Raw genomic sequence first — 17569 nt, 5'->3', positions numbered from 1 at the left:
CGTGTGTCCTCGTTCTCCCTGTGCTGAAGTCTACCCCAGCCTACGTGTGCCTGGTTTACAGCATCGCTGCAGAGTGTCCTGGCTCTTTGTCTTTGAAAGTGGCTCCTGGTCATGGTCCAGTTTTTGATGGTCGACCATTCCTTGATTTGTTCTTGCAATATTGGCTCAATTTTGTTTTATCCCAGCAAACTGTTGTTCTGCGCTCCATGTAATGTTTAAAGTCTACAATGATATGTTCTCGATGCTGTCTGTAGTCTCACTCCATTTTGTTCTCCCTCCATCTTTCTGTTCTCTTCTTCCTGTCTCTTTCTCCCATCCCTCCAGGCCGGTGGGTCACATACCTCAGGGCGCCGCGCTGACCGTCAACACGAACCCCAACATCAACATAAAGTCTGAACCGGTCTCCCCAAACCGCGACCGCAGCACCCCCAGCTCCACCTGCGGCACCGGGGGAGGGGGAGGCGGCGGTGGAGGCGGCCAGATTCAACTCCAGGGACAAGGTCTGGTGTCGGTGGCCTACCCTGGTTCCCTGCGCCTGGAAGTGGGCGGCCAAGGCCGCTCGCCAGTCGACAGCCTCAGCAGCAACGGCAGCTCGTACGAGGGCAGCGACCGGGACGACGGCGCCCAGGGGCGGGGCGGCGGGGTTCCGGACTTCCTCCACCAGGCCGGTGCCGGGGGCCAGCAGCCCACCATGGTCCTCCTGCGGCCCTCGTCGGCCGAGCCCCAGGAGCAGGACGGGACCAACGTCAAGAGGATGAGACTGGATACCTGGGTCACATGAAGAGACGAGCGGAGAGGGACGGATGGACGGACGGACAGATGGAGGATGGAGATGGAGATGTGTACTTGTTGCTTGTGTACATGCCCCCATCAGCCCTAATGCCCCTCAATCTCCTTCTTCGTGCATTCACACACACACACACACACACATATATATATATATTTATACCTGCCATCGACCCAGTTCTGTCAAAACAGGAAAAGCTGACCTCGCACACACACACACACACACACGCACAGATAGAGAGACACAACACGAGCATGCTAACACACCGTCATGTCGTCGCACGTGTGGACACTGACACACACTTGTATGGCAATGTGCATACACATTTGAACTCTAATGTACTTTCACACACACAGACACTCACACACACAAAAAAAACCCCAAAGGGGTTGAGCTACCAAACCAGGGACTATTTGTCAAAATAATTTATTCAGCTGTATTTGAATAGAAGTGAGTGTTTTGAATCAGGCAACAGTGGCTAGTAAAACTCCAAATGTCGGCCACTTGGACGATTTCTCCCGACATGCTGACAGCCGCCAGCAGAGCAAACAAACACCTTGGTTTCCCAGCATGCCCTGCATTTGGTTAGCGGCCGGTGGTGTCCTCCCCACTCATGTCCTTCCTGTCCGTAACTGCGCTGCAGCGAGTCAGCGCCGCCAAGTGAGTCCACATCTTTGTACACAGCGGTAACGTTTGCGTTGCTGCCGCTCTAGATTCTCGGGCCCTTTTGCTCTTTTTATAGCGTGGAGTTTTGTCCTTCTGTCTCGACTGTTGATCTTTAGAGTTTTGGATTCGTCTCAGTTTTGAATATGAAGACACTAAAAGACAAACTTGTCTCCGTCCCCAGGCGAGCCCGGCGGCCCAGTCAAAAAGGCCGGCACTTTGGCCCTGTACGAGACTGACGACCCCCCCGGGGCTTTTATTGAAACCGAACCATGCGGACTATAGCTGTAAAACCAGGAACGTGATTTGTTGTCGAGGTAAAAGACTGCTTTTCTTTGAATCAGGGACGAGCTGCAGCAGCTCAACGCCACATGACGCAGATCCTCCTAGTTTTCGTCCACATCTCGTCAACTACAGATGCTGAGAAAGATGTGTGTTTGTTTGGTGTGCGTGTGTTTGATTTTTGTGTGTGTGTGCGTGTGTATGGTTTGTTACCTCAACTGGTCGTTTTTTAACTAAGTGATTCGGGCAAATGTTCATTCTCAATTTCATCCTCGAACACACACCCGGGATGAAACTATTTTTGTGGAAGCGAGTCATGTTTTGAAGAGATAGCTGATGTTCGGAGGCGAGACCGGTGAGGTACCGTGTATATAAGCAATCTGTAACCTTTGTGGCTTTTGTGTGACAGGGATAAGATGTTTTGAAGATTTTAAAAAATAGATCATATACAAGTATATATTTAAACGGCTTGAGGCGGTAGCAAGGGCAGCTCTGCATCCGGGGCAGGAGGCTACGACACACGACAGGGATTGTATATATAAACTATATATTCGGCAGGTTATCCCTTAACAAAACAGACTTTTAAAAAGCAAATGCGTTGATTCTCAGTGGCTCGGTCTCTTTTGTTTATTATTATTTATGCGTGTATATATATATAAAGTGTAATATGTGGACAAGCCAAGAGAGGGAGCTGTAGAGGCCGAAAGGGAAGACGTAGCCGTGGTGACTCGGACTGTTTAGTGTAAGCAATTGTTGGGACTCTGTCACTGATGGAGCGCACTTTACCCTGACCCCCACCCCTGACACCTTAACACACCTGACACACACACACACACACTCACACTAGGGTTGAACTGATATACCTGGCTGCTTTTAAGGCTTTTGTTAAAAATCTGATATTCAGAAAATACAATTCAATGTTTGCACTTTTTATTTAATCCTCCAAATGAATTAATTTATTACTGTACGTCAACCAATCAGAGCTCCGTTTTACAACTCCTATCTTCTTATTGTGGCCTGCATGTTTTGAAATTAGGTGAATTAATTTAATGGATCACAGAATAATAAACTGTAAACATTAAAGCAGAAGAAAATTGAATAAGACAACATATTAAAGCAAGACAGTAAATTAATTAACAAGAAGAACAAATTAAAATGCAAATGTATCAAAATGTGTTAAATTATTTTTAGATTAGATAAAATATAAAAAAATTACAATTTAAGGTATTTTTATATTACCTTTCGTTGTATTACAAAGTTATTAATAATGACAGAAATGTGGGCTATGTTAATGCTGATGGCAAGCATTTTTATTTGGAAGTACAACCTATAATATACTGTGTAGCCAAAATACGCTCAGACACAAATGCCCCATTGAAACACATTAAAACTTTGATCCCACTGCCATTAGCCAAGACCCACTATTTTCCACCAGATCAAGCCATGTTCTTATGTTTGCCCTGTGGGGGTTTAAATTCTGAAAATAAATTAATATTTGGTGGTTATCAGGACTGAAGTTGGTTAAAAGATTTAACTCAATGAAAGTGAAAAATAATATTATGGTAGTTTTTTAGCACGAACATCAGAGGCACAAGGGTTAATAATTTATGATATTTTACTTTTTTAATATCCGCTAAGGAAGTAACCATTGAAAAGAAATCCCCAATTTTGTTATTGGTATTTCCATCCTTTGTATAGGCAACATCAGCTGCCACAGTGTGACTCAAACTAAAAATATTTTAGTTACTTATTTCTCCATTCGTTCTACATTTAGAGTCAAGTGTCTCTTGATGGTCTAAATTCCACCTTTTAAATTTGTTGCAGATAAAATCTTTACTTGTTATTTGGTAATGTTTTTGGCATATCCCAGTATTGAGTATTTGCAGCGTCAGAACAAAGATGGCAGTATTTTCTGTCTCTAACATATCAGTCAAACTCTAAAGCACACACACACACACACACACTATATGATTAAGCGAGCCAAGGATGTCCCCTTTTTTATTTTGGACCTTTTCCTCTGGTTAAAAGCCATGTATGTATATTTAAAGGATCTTCTCCTTCGCCTGTCACTGGTTGGCTGTAGTTTTATATTTCCGAGGGGTTAAAAAAACGACTATGAAGGTAAAATAAATGTGAAGGATGTCATTTTTTTTTTTTACTAACTGGCAAGGGGTGGTTTAGGGTTTAGTGGGTAGATTTGAAAAACATAGCGGTCAAAAGTGCAAATTCATGTATTTATATATTTTTTCAGCCTCCATCCATTTGCTCGTTGAAAGCTTTGGAGGCAGAGTTTGGGTATCGTTTTAGCACTAAGCCGGAGGTTTCAGAACGAGTCTCGATCTTTTAATGACTACCTCCCAAATCCAACGCAGACTTGTCAACTTTGGGTTTCACCACATCCAGCCAGCACATCTTTCTCACGGGCAGGCCCTCTTCACCTCCCTCTCACCCTGTCACTCACTCACTCTCGTTTTATTTTTTATTTTTTAATCCCAAACACTTCTGTCCCCACTACGAAAGCTGGTCCCCATAACGCTGGTATACAAACACACACACACACACACACACACATTACTTTTCTGTTTACTCGGTCCTGTGTCAGCGCTGAAATGACAACACGTCGACAAGTCAAATTATTTTTGGGTCATTTCCATCCTCCCAGCAGCCTCATTACACACTACTCCCATCATCCTCTCCTCGCTTCATCTTTCTCTCTCTCTCCGTCTGTCACTCACTCACTTGCTCATCCACTCCGTGACAAGTCTGAGAGTCAGTATTGCTTTTGCGAGCGTGCGACAGAGTAAATCCCCTCCCCACCTCCCCTGAGTGTTATCACTTTGACTGTTAAGACTGTTGTACCCTGAGCTTCGAACAAAAACAAAGAAACCTGCGTACGAAGGCTGCGAGAAAATAAACAAAATGGCTTCCTTTGCGACACGGGACTCGTGGGAGTTTTTTCTTTGTCACGTTCTCCAGAGCAACACTAGGGGTCGCTGTAATCACAAAACGGAAAGACAATCGTGCTGAGAAATAGTTTTAAGAACCTGCATCCCCCACTCCTGGAAAAAAAAAAAAAAAAAGCGACTCTTGCTCCTGTATAATGATGTTTAGAAGTCTCACTCACTTTCCAGTGTTAATTTGTGCTGGTGACAGTCTGTTTTTAATTGTTCTCTGAGAATTGATATTATTATTATTATTATTATTATCATCATTACCACAGCTCTCACTGACGGTAGCTGCCATGATGGTATAGAAATCTGCGTTTTTATTTGTGTAGGTTAGGCATCTTGTTTTCATTTTGAATTTTATTTTATTATATAAAAAATACTCTATAAATATATTTTTTGTTTTCTCTTTATTCAGGATTTGTTTTTTCTTTCGTTCTTCAAAAAAAAAAAAAAAGGGTGTTACTAATGTTGCACGATTTTTATGACATGAAACAAACAACACAAGCGTAGTGCTATTAGTACATGACACGTGTGGACGTGGGCGGAAACCGCCACACACACACACACACACACACACACACACACACACCGCTTCAATGCTGCAACTTTTGAGTCCAATGTACAAAACGTCTCGGTCCACACATGCTAACGTGGGGGGGTGGGGGGGGGGGAGGGTTTCAGCGTGACACGTCTAACTTATTTCTGACCAGACACAATGATGTCAATGCATGGGCGAAGAGTGACTCATCTTATAGGACATACAGTGTAATATCGACACGAATATACATCACACAGAAATACATTTAAGAAAAAGAAAAAAAAATGGAATAAAAAAAGTTTAAAATAAATGATAGCTAATATATTGTGTTCGGCTAGTCTGCTTTTTTTTTTGTTGTAAAGATACTTTTTTTTTTTGTTGTTTTTTGGAGAATGATATACAATTTGTGTATATTTTCATAAATAAAGTATGCACTGATATGTTATTACAAATTCTATACTGCTTTTACAAAAAAAAGTGTTTGTTATCGTACCAAAGTATCCATTGGTCCCCTCTTCCCCCCTGCCTCCCCTTTTTGCGTATGTTTTACCGTATTTTATATATTAAATAGACAAGTTGACCTACACAAAGGTTTGACTGTGTGTCTTTATTTTCTGCTCTACTGTCTGAAGGGACGTTGTTACCATGTTGTCACCACTAGATGGCACTCTAATGTTTGGTTCTAATGTGCACACGAGCTGCAGGGATGCAATGAGTCGAGAAGCTCCTATTCAGTGGTGGAATGTAACTAAGTACATTTACTCAAGTACTGTACTTAAGTACAAATGTTGAGGGTACTTGTTCTTTACTTGAGTCTTGTCATGCCACTTTCTACTCCGCTACATTTCAGAGAGAAACTTTGTACTTTTTACTCCACTACATTCATCTGACAGCTTTAGTAACTAGTTACTTTAGTTACTTTACACAAGATTTCTGCACAAAACACATGCAGTTTATACAATCTGATGTGTTATTATAAGTGAAACTACCCAACAATATAACGGCCTACAAGTCCAGCTGAAATTAAACACAAGAGTTAGGATTGTTTCCAGTTTCTAAAATGAGAGGGTTTTTCTGCATTGAGTACTTTTACTTTTAATACTTTAAGTACATTTTTTTGATGATGCTTACATACTTTTACTTTACATTTTCAATGCAGGACTTTTACTTGTAAGAGTATTTTTACAATGTAGTATTAGTACTTTTACTTAAGTAACAGATCTTTCACCACTGGTCATATTTATTACAAAATGTAAAGATGTATTTATAGAGCGCTTATGACAGATTTAAAAAAAAATCACAATGCTTTAAAGTAAACATACAAAACGATATATTCAAAAACAAAAAAAGTCCTGTTTAAAGAGGAACAGTACATGTTGGTCTTTGACTGATTTTTAGGAGTCCACAGATTCAAATGCAAAGCAACGTCAACTTGTTCTTCAAGAAAAGCTTTTTTTTTAAAGTGTGATAAAGTATTTTTATCGGTTTATTCTAACCATAAAATACTTTACCTAAAGTTTAATTTAGTTTATTAAGATCTCCGTTAGCTTCAGCACGGCTGCAGCTGTTCTTCCTGCGGTCCGACACAAATAATTGCTTGTTTTGTGTAGATAAGTTATCTTGGTATTTATCTCAAGTAAACAAGCTTACTTCTTACTATGCGATTGTTATATATATTTCTAAACTTTAACCGATTTTTGTTTTATGAGTGTACTTCTGTGGTGCTGCAGTTAACAAACTTTTAAAAATGCTGTAACAGGACGTTTGTTGTAATGTATGTAATTAATGTAAAAGCTGCGCTTAAATGTATGAGAAGCAACGTTTTTATTTTTATTTTGAAATGTGGAAACAAACTGAGAGATTAAACTATAGTTAGATTTTAAATGGTGACCACATTACAACCCAAAATATAAATGTAATACAAGATAGCCATGGTATTAGTTTCTAACGAAGAGATGCATGATGAACGTCATACTTCAGAACATTTACCTGTGTGTTACTTAGCCGACGCTCGTTCATTGAGCCACTTTAAGGGCCGATCAATAAAATGTGAGACCTAATTGATCTCCGGGAGAGAAACAAACTGTTTTCCTCCTCCTGACTTTGAAAAACTCAGATTATATCAACAAAACAAGCAATTATTCCTTCATCTCGACACAAAGTGTCAAAACTCAAAATCAAAGAGTTATTATTCTTTAATAGGGTAAACACAGCTTTAGAATAAGTGTCAACCAAAGTTATTATTGTGTCACCAAAGAAACAACAGTGTATGTCAACTTTAATGATCCTGAAAATAAAAATAATTACACTCATGGCTTTTAATACATGACAGTTTCTTTCGTCTATTTTTATTTTACACTGAAACAATCAGTGAGCGTACCAAAAAAAAAACAGCTTAGAAATGTGTCATGAGCACTGGAGTGAATAACTGAGTGAATATGCCTAGTTACTTTGAGGTACTTGAGTTTATTAAAAACAAATATATAGTATGTTTTACTCCACTATGTTTATTTGATAGCTTTAGTTACTTGCAGATTAAGAGTTTAAAAACCTAAAATACAGAGCCCATCTGTCAGATACCCACTAACGCTAACCCCTGGCTATAACCATAACAGGGCGTTGCCATGGACACAGTTCTGATAACTCCGAATGGACATCCATCAATCCGCAGAAAGGAGTCCGGTTAATTTATCCGCTGTGGCAAAAAAGTGGGGAAACGTGGAGCCAAGATGCTGTCCTTCAATCCAGATACTGGCAGCAGATCTTGGTGAGATCTTTATATCCAGTCAGTGATTGCTACGCACTAACTTCAGCCGGAGCGACAACAGCTAGTGTGGTAAGCGGGATAATGTAGAGCGACTGCAGGCCTGCATCAGCCTGTCGGGGTTGTTTTCGCTACAATGACCGGCTCGCTCTACATCATCCTATGGTTCATGAGAACAGCCTGTACAGTGAGTCTCATAGTAGAGCTGAAGATCTTTGCCCGAATTCTTAATTTCTATCAATTTACACGGGCTCGGGCTTGCGCTCCGGGTTGCGCGGTAAATGAGCGGTCAGGTGATGCGTTTCGATTAGCGCGAAAATGGATCCTGAGGAGGTGAAACGGAGGCAGGCCTCTGGAGGACTTATTTTATTTCTTTGTTCCAACTTCCAAGTGGCCTATAGCCTATGATAGTCATGAATAAATGATGTTAAAACATGTAGAAATGACTCATTCTTGACAAAAAGCAAAAGAGCTGTGTGCGTGCGCACATTTGAATAATGTCGGGCTGTAAACGGGTTCAGGCTTTTAAAAAACTGTCAATCAAACTGTACTTGTCGGGCTCGGGCCGAATTCTGTCGGGCTCGGGCCTTGTTGGGCCTAACTTTTAAGGCCCGATTACAGCTCTATCTCATAGGGAGTTGGGTTGGGAACCGGAGGGTCGCCAGTTCGAGTCCCTGTTTGGACCAAGTACGGAGTTTGGACTGGAAGCTGGAGAGATGCCAATTCACCTCCTGAGTAGTGCCCCGTTCCCCTAACTGCTCGGGGTACTCATCCATGGGCATCCCCCTCTGTAACAGAGTTGGAAAAAGCCTTTTTGTTGGTTACAGATAGTATATCGTTTTGGAGTCACCTGGTGGGTTAATAGCGCAACTCCAGGAAGAGTGTTCCTCATTGCGCACCGTACAATCCTTCAGCAAAGAGAACAACGTTGAAGCTGGAGGTGGGTGCATGTGTTGCTATAGTATTGCCATGTCTGTTTAATGATTTAAAACAGTTTTTGCAACTATCAGTAACATGTGTTTTGATTATAAGCGCTACTAGCATGTCATCTGAAAGTCACAGACACTAATGTGCAGAAATAGTAACTTTATCCACGAGGAGCACTTTTAGATGCATGCCGAGCTAATGCTACTTAGCTAGCCATGCACTTGCTGGCTGGCTCTTGGCCGTAATGTTTTCTAGTCATTCCAGATGGTAATTGTTCTACTCTTTGCTACACAGATATGAACGCTTGCCGTTGCTTTACACACACTGTTGATGAAGATTGTGTGCTGTTGTGATTTTGACACCAGATTAAACCCTAACCCTGCACCATAAACATAAGGGGACACATGGTAACACCTCACGCTCACGTCTCTTGCTAATTTTGATACGGCCCCTATATACAGTTAGGTTCACAATACTTTTTGTCACTTTTCACATTTTTGATGCTTTTTCCAAATGTTTTTGGCATTTTCTTCGACATTTTTGTCGACCAAACTGTAAGTGAGAAGGCTATATGAGACATGCAATAATACAGTCAAAGATATTTGACTTTTCCCATGACATAAAAGCAATAAACTCTATGTCTGGCCCTTGATGTGATTCTCATTTTCTAGTGTGGCTCTTAGGGAAGTTGAGTTTGACACCCCTGATGTACAGGTCATTTGTGTGTATTTCAGGCCTGTGTGTAATAAACTAACAACAGAGTGGAAACATGTAGTTTCCCCTTGCCGGATCAATAAAGTATGTATTGAAGGGTTCGCAGATTTCAGAGGTTTTGAACCATTCTTATTGTTTTTGGTGTGTGTGTGTGTGTGTGTGTGTGTGTGTGTGTTTTGGTGTTTCCTATTTTCAAAGAGCGCCACCAGATTTACGATAGCTAATAGATTTTAAATTTCGTCACTGCAGAGTACAGAAAGAGAAGGAAGTAAAGTTGGTTGATTATATGTGGAAAAGAAGTCACACCCGCGCAGTTATTCACCCAACCCACCAGGACTGACTGGCTGTCAGCTGGTTTGTCCACAGCAGCTGCTGGACTCACGTCTCACACAAACACATGCACTCTGGCTCAACAGGCCACTAATAATAACCACACACACACACACACACACACTCAGTCATACAGACGTCCAACTGGACAATTCGGGCATTGTCTGTCCAACGGTCACACCCTTCTTTCCTGGCATCGAGTGATGAAGGCAGCCATTTACACTTCAGGGGTTAAAATGGCTTCACAATGACTCAAACGTTGCCGAGTTTTTGGTAAGAGTGTGTTATATCTTTAAAAGCTTAGAATCAGGCCTAATGTTGAAGGGCTGCTGAGAACCTACTATATCAGATTAAACACAACTTGATTTATTTGCAGTATCTGTTGTTGTGAACAATGTTGTTTGTGGTTGCAGCGCATCGGCAGAGGGTCGGATGTGAGTCATCGTCTTCCTCTTTGCCGTCCTCCGTGTTCGTGTTCATGGGTGTGGCCCGTCTGGCAGCCCACATCTAACTTCATTTCCAGACACCGATTAGATTACTGCGTGGCACGCACAAGCACACACACACACACACACACACACACACACACACAAAAAAACAGGAACTAACCCACCTCTCCTACGCCACATCTGCAACAGAATTTGTCATCAAATAGTACTTATAGTTATTATAGATAGTTATTATAAATATAATGTAGATTTGAACACATCATTTAAATTATGAATTTAATGAGGCAGATTCTGCAAATTATTGATTATGTGCTGTAAAGCAGCTGTTTGGCCACGCCTGGATCCTTATTTCATCTTCCAGTGTTTTCCTGCCTTTATTTGATTACTTACTCGTTTATTGGTTCACTTCAGTTCAGACCTTTGTTGTCCCTGAAGGGTAACTTTGACATGAGACATTTATCACATAACAATTACAGAAAACAACCAAATGTCTGTGTGTATCTGTTTGTCAGAAGTACCAAACCGTTTGAATGGAAGCCATGATAAAGGGCTGCTGAGCAGTGCAGTCAAGGTCCAGTTCAAATTAAGCTTTGTTATTGCACTTGGAACAACTGAAAATCTAAACCGATTGCTTTTTTTACCCCGGGGGGGGGGACCTGTATCTCTGCCCAGAAGGGAGAAGAACTAATTTCTCCAAGAGTGGGTGGTCTGAGCTGGATAAGGTCTTGTCTGTCGTAGATATCTGTCGTGGTTCTTTTCATTCTCTCTCTGTTGCACTTTCTTGTCCTTTTTTGTGTAGTTATGTATCATTCTGTTGTTCTATAGGAGTTGGGATTACGTGGGAGGAATTGGACATTTGTGCATTCATGTTGTTCCTGTATTTGTGTCGAAGATCATTTTCTGTGTTGTCTTTGTCATGACAACTTGACATAATATCATCCTGTTTAATGTCAAGTTGTTTTAATAAAGACACTCCAAAGAAATTGAATGTCAAGTTGTCATGACAAATACATCTTCTGGTAATGTCATCCTGGTTAATGTGAAGTTGTCATTACAAAGACATCCCAAACTAATTTAATGACAACTTGTCATGACCAAGACAACTTCTGGTAATGTCACTTTGATTAATGTCAAGTTGTCATAATCATGACAACCCAAACAATGTCAACTTGTCATGACAAAAACCGAATGATACTTAATGACAGAAGTCATAAACGTTTATGACTTGTTTATAAGGTTTATGACACGTTCATGACAGTGTCATGTCATAGTTATGACAGTGTCATGTCACGATCATGTCGATACCTTCAAGTAAAGTGTTACCCAAAGTTCATTATCTCCTGATGTGTCCGTTTGAAAAATGCCATTAGTTCTTGGCAGAATGATCTGGACATATGTGGCTTGTGAAAAATGGGTCCGATATTTACTTCGGTGACTATGGGGCGAAAGAATCGCTCATAATCTGTGTTCACGTTCACTTCTCCTGTTGGAATCAACTCACTCAGGACCAGAGGCGTGGCCGCGGCGGAGCCCATGTGACACAGATACAGGAAACTACTCTGAGTTGGGCCGTCTCGGCTCTAAACCGTCTCTGATGTTGTTCAACCAGGAAACCGGAGCTGAGATTGAACGTGCCCCACATGTGCTGTGACTGTTCCACCTGTCCCAGCCCCTCCCTCCTGCCCTGCAGTAACCCCTCTCCCTCCGCCCACCTGCTCACCTGTTCCTACTTTTCTCGTCAGCCCTGCAGCTCTGTAACAAGCTGCCCTTGTCCTCTCAGTCCTTGTCACACTGTCAACGCTGCAATGTTGCTTTCTTTCTTCGTGGTGTTGCGCCAGGGAAGGCAGCTTTATTTATATAGCACATTTCAGCAACGGGACAATTCAAGGTGCTTTACATAAAACATTACAAGAGCGGCTACATGTAAAAACAATTAAAAACATTTGTTAAAGAGAATATAAAAATGGTGGAAAAGTTACCTGGACCTGGACATGGAGCTGCCTACCTGTAAGTAAGCCAATATATACCTTTTATTTTGGCAATAAATCATGTAATGCTAGTCTGTCTGCGTTCGGTCTGAGTCATGACACATAACAGTGACAAAGTCGCAACAGTGTGTAAGGTTACAGGTTCTGTCAATAATTACGTTTACATGAACATAATTGTCAAGTTTTTGCCTTTATTCAGAAAAAGACAATATTCCTCAAATCTGTCTACATGGCTGATGAGAATGAATATTCCACTAATATTCCTGCTTACATGTAGTAAGTTTTCCAACGGTGGTGGACTTGTTGGACCATGCGAACACATCCTCCTTTCATTTCTTTTTAACACCTTCGTGAAAAGATCGATGTTGGAATATTTACCCATATCCAAAAACCTGTTGATACCCAAGTCTTTGCGGCTCAGGTTTGATTCCAACCTGCGGCCCTGCGCTGCACGTCGTGCCCCTCTCTCTCCCCTTTCCTGTATACAGCTGTCCTATCATTTAAACGCAAAAAAGCCCCAAAAAGGATCTTAAAAACGGAAAAACGTGTTTCTCCTAATTTTCTTTTGGCCACGTATCTCTACCGCATCCCTGCAAACTGTCGGCTGGTTGGTTTGTGTCCAACAACCCAACAACTGTAAGCCGTAAACAGGCAGGAGGCCGTAAACTGTCCCAAACTGCAGGAAAAACCTCGATTGAGACGCATATTCCGAATGTGCTGTATACATGTCCAAAGAATGCTTCTAAAACCTGAATATGCCGTCATATTCCACGTCTTAATCTGACAATGATACATTTGGAAAACAAAGGCCTTATTCTCACTCCTAAAACTGTAGATGCAACACGTTAGCTGGGTGTAATTGGGCCTCTTGCAGGGCTTCAGACTTGTTACTCAGTGACACCACATGACTCTGCTATTCTCTGCCAGCATATGTGCCTTCATGCCTTTGCTGATATAATGTGGATCTAATGTGGGGCAACCAAGTGCAGACATTCAGACCAGTAAATAAAAAAATGGAGACGGGTGCCACATGACTATTCAGATGTCTTCAGATCAAACCGTCTGGATCTGTAAGAGTCAGACAGCACCAGCCACCACCACCAAAATCTGTACATCATTGGGGAAGACGATGACAACAATGATAGTTGGATAGAAAAATACTAATTTCTTAAGCTTTTTTCGATGTTTTTGACGCTTTTTTCAAAGCTTTCGATTGTATTTTTTTGGAAATTGTTGACGCACTTTTTAAAACAACGGTTTTGGCGGTCCAACGTTTTTGCCGCTTTTGTCGCCGCTTTTGCCCTTTTTTTTTTTACATCCTGTTTTTTACATCCTGTTTTTTACATCTTGTTTTCTACATCCTGTTTATTTACATCCTGTTTTGTATCTAACTGTTCTCCAACTGTCTTTATCATTCTGAAACCAGAACACAACAAATGTTGAGGATCACTCATTTTCACTCCTGCCACCTAAAAAGAGAAACAAACGCGAGTGCGATAAAACCTGCTCATGAGCAAATTATACCACTTCACACGCGCAGATATAACTCTTTGCGCACCAATTCAACAATCGAGAGTTGTACAGGCAGCAGCGAGCGTGGAACGAAACACGGGGAGAGGGAAAGAACGGCACCTGTGCGTATAAACCTAATATCTGCGCGTGTGAAATGCTAAAATTAGCTCATGAGCATGTTTTATCGCATGAACCTGACGCCATAAAAAAACTGTCTGATGCTTCTATCTTTCTATAACATAGGTAGGTTTGCTCCATCGATTTGCCGGTCCAGTCAGAGAGACTGAGGGGAAATGACAGAAAGTTGAAGTTATTTTGAAAACGTTTTTTTAAAAGATTCGGGGCTTTTGAGAAACATTCAGGACAGGAGCCCCAGAAGCCCCACCCCCCGCTCTGCCCCTGCTATTCATGAGTCACTCGTAGAGTAGTAGTAGTAGTAGTAGTAGTAGTAGTAGTAGTAGTAGTAGTAGTATAACTTTATTGTTGGGTTTGTGGCACAGTCGCAAGGCACTTGATGACAGGACATCAGACATTTGATACAAACAAATAGTCCCTACATCAGACATAACATGAAGAACATACATCATCACACACTACGATACACTATACACCCTTGGGTATGACCAGGCCAGCTGGACATCTAGCTTATTTTGACTGATTTATGGCTTTTATGGCTTATGGTACAAAAGAGAATTTGGATGTGTTCATGGTCAGAAGGGGTGGGCAGAAACGACGCCTAGATGGCAGTAGTTTAAAATGAGCTGCCAGGGGGGGTGTGTGTAGTCACATACAATGTTATTGGCCTTTCTCACCACACCAGTCTGTCTTTGTAAATGTGTTCAATGCTCGGTAGTGTCTCGCTCATCCTGGACGACCGTGACAACCTGCAGCTGTCATCGGCAGATTGCACGTCGCAGTGCAACCTCTGCTCTATTTTAAGACGGGCTGGTGACTGAGGATGACTGGTTAGGCTGGGTTTGATCGTGTTGTTAATACTGTCAGATGACTTCAGCTCTGTTCACACAGAGATAGACGACTCCTGGAGTTTGGGGCGGGGCGCAGGGGTGCAGTGACGCAGCTGCAATTGTTTTTCGGGTCGGAGCACAAGGTGCAAAAAGTTGGGAAAGGTTTTTAACTCTTGGGGAGACATATCATGGGCACTGTCAGACCACAACAGGCAACTAATGATCCACAAAGAAAGGCAAAACCATTCTGCACGTCACCTACTTTTCTGAGACAGAAGCAGGTCTCAAACAAAGTTCGGTACCACTTTACTTGAAGGTATGGACATAATCGTGACATGACACTGTCATAACTATGACATGACACTGTCATGAACGTGTCAAAAACCTTATAAACAAGTCATAAAAGTGTATGACTTCTGTCATTAAGTGTCCTTCGGTTTTTGTCATGACAAGTTGACATTGTTTGGGGTGTCTTGATTATGACAACTTGACATTAATCAAAGTGACATTACCAGAAGTTGTCTTGGTCATGACAAGTTGACATTAAATTTATTTGGGATGTCTTTGTAATGACAACTTGACATTAACCAGGATGACATTAGCAGAGGATGTCTTTGTCATGACAACTTAACATAATGTCATCCTGTTTAATGTCAAGTTGTCTTAATAATACACTCCAAAGAAATTGAATGTCAAGTTGTCATGACATACTAGGATGACATTACCAGACATTACCTGTCTGGTAATGACTCTGCTATTCTCTGCCAGCATATGTGCCTTCATGCCTTTGCTGATATAATGTGGATCTAAAGTGGGGCAACCAAGTGCAGACATTCAGACCAGTAAATAAAAAAATGGAGACGGGATGATGGAGGGTAGATGGCTATCAGAACACGCACGCACGCACGCACGCACGCACACATAGAGCTAAAAGAGGTTTACTCTCCCAATGGACTTGTATAAACACACCTCCCCCCGCATTAATTCAGTGGCCATTGGTCATAGCTGGACCAAAAGCGAACTTTTGCAACATTTGCGCCTTAAATTTGTATTTTTCCAGTGGGATGGATGCCTTTTGGTAACACAGAATTATGGCACAAAGACCTGAGGGTGTGTCAGTGTTGCCGTTTGTAAGAAATTAGACTATAATCTGAAGCAGAATACATATTATATTACAACATGAATGCTGTTCCTATTTTTCTAAAAGCCAGGCAGAAGTAAATGAAGTCAGGTGTGGTGCTCATGTTCAGACATTCTTACGTGGGTTTTATAACTGGTTGTAATTGGCCAAAAACACGTTCTAACTGGACTGGAAAGTCATCTGAAATGCAACAATACTTTATTAGCAACTATGCCAAGTTTTGTGGTAACCAGGGAGCTTGTTAGTGAAAACTTGGCACGCAGTAAACACGGATTGTTGATCGTTGGTTTGACCGTCAGTTACGGGGTTTTATAGCGTTAAGTTGCCAAAGAATTAAACGATTTGTGCAGCATTCAAAAAATACATCCCACCTCAGATGATTTAACCACAAATTTGTGCCAAATGTCCTCAGATTTGAGCACTGTGTCAGATTAACTTTAACTACAAGGAGGACGACTTACAATTGTTTGTTTCTGCTCTCCTAAAGGCATCAGTAGAGTTCCTATCAGTTAGAGATTGTATAACTGTATAATGGACAGGCCTATTGATGGCCAGAGAATAGGAGCATGCCAGACAGCTGCCGTAATGCCATTCCAGCACTTCTCACAGTGAATACGAGCTTCTGCAGTTTCCTTCTCTTCCTCTCAGAGTCCCTCATTGGGCGGCGAGGAGGCGAGCAGCCACTCAAACAGCCATCATTGTTTGGAAAACCCACTAATGAATGCATGGGCAGCAATGAGAGGAGGTGAGGTCACACATTGTTCCCTCTTACGGACTTTTTCCTTGGACGTCTCATGGGATGGCTGTTTGCTTGTTGAGGCCCTGGTGCTGCTTTGTTAGCTTGCCTGTTTTGAGGTCAGTGAAGCTGGGATGTTGCCCAGTCCAGAAATACACACACACACACACACACACACACACACACACACACACACACACACACACACACACACACACACACACACACACACACACACACACACACAAAAACACACACACACACAGCCTTCCTCAATTAAAACCCCAAAGGAAACCGAGTTGGATGGTACTGGAAGGCAGCAAGCAGCGGGTTTCTTGACATTGTGGTAATTCAATTTTATTTATAGTGTCAAATCATAACAGGTGTTCAGGACACTTTACAGATAGAGTAGGTCTAGACCACATTTTATAATTTACAAAGACCCAACAATTTTCCCCAAGAGCAAGCGTTTGGTGGCTAGGCAGTAACTGTATTCTTAGTGAAGGTTACCAGTCTGAGGAATGTCCCGACCAATCATCTGTGCTCAATTCCCTCTTTTCATTAACATACATTCAGAGTTTTCAACACCATATATACTGACAAAAGCCTCCTCCTGGCATAATCCATTCCATGATTGTATAATTTCCCCAACTAACACTTTATTTTAAGTGTTTTCCTGAAAGAGCTGCTCCATTTCAAACCCAGTAAATATTCACTGATTATTAATAGGCTATTTATTATTGGAAACTTAATTTTCCATATGTTTGATTGTAAGATAGCCTGCAGACACCTTTCACATGTTTTGCATGTTGAGCTGACATGCTG

At 41.6% G+C, this 17569-nt stretch overlaps 1 protein-coding gene across 9 annotated transcripts in view; it reads left to right on the top strand.

Annotated features, from left to right (window-relative positions):
* Nucleotides 1-5808, top strand: part of mef2d (myocyte enhancer factor 2d) — a 143865-nt gene extending 138057 nt beyond the window's left edge. For all 9 annotated transcript variants that reach the window (XM_039804959.1, XM_039804962.1, XM_039804955.1 and 6 more), the window contains one exon: nucleotides 325-5808. In XM_039804959.1, coding sequence (XP_039660893.1) covers nucleotides 325-781 — 457 coding nt within the window. In that variant the 3' untranslated portion in view covers nucleotides 782-5808. The remainder of the gene's footprint in view (nucleotides 1-324) is intronic.
* The last annotated feature ends 11761 nt before the right edge of the window (nucleotides 5809-17569 follow it).

Source organism: Perca fluviatilis, chromosome 7 (assembly GCF_010015445.1).
Source record: "Perca fluviatilis chromosome 7, GENO_Pfluv_1.0, whole genome shotgun sequence".
NCBI lineage: Eukaryota > Metazoa > Chordata > Actinopteri > Perciformes > Percidae > Perca > Perca fluviatilis.
This window is presented reverse-complemented; position numbering and strand designations above follow the sequence as displayed.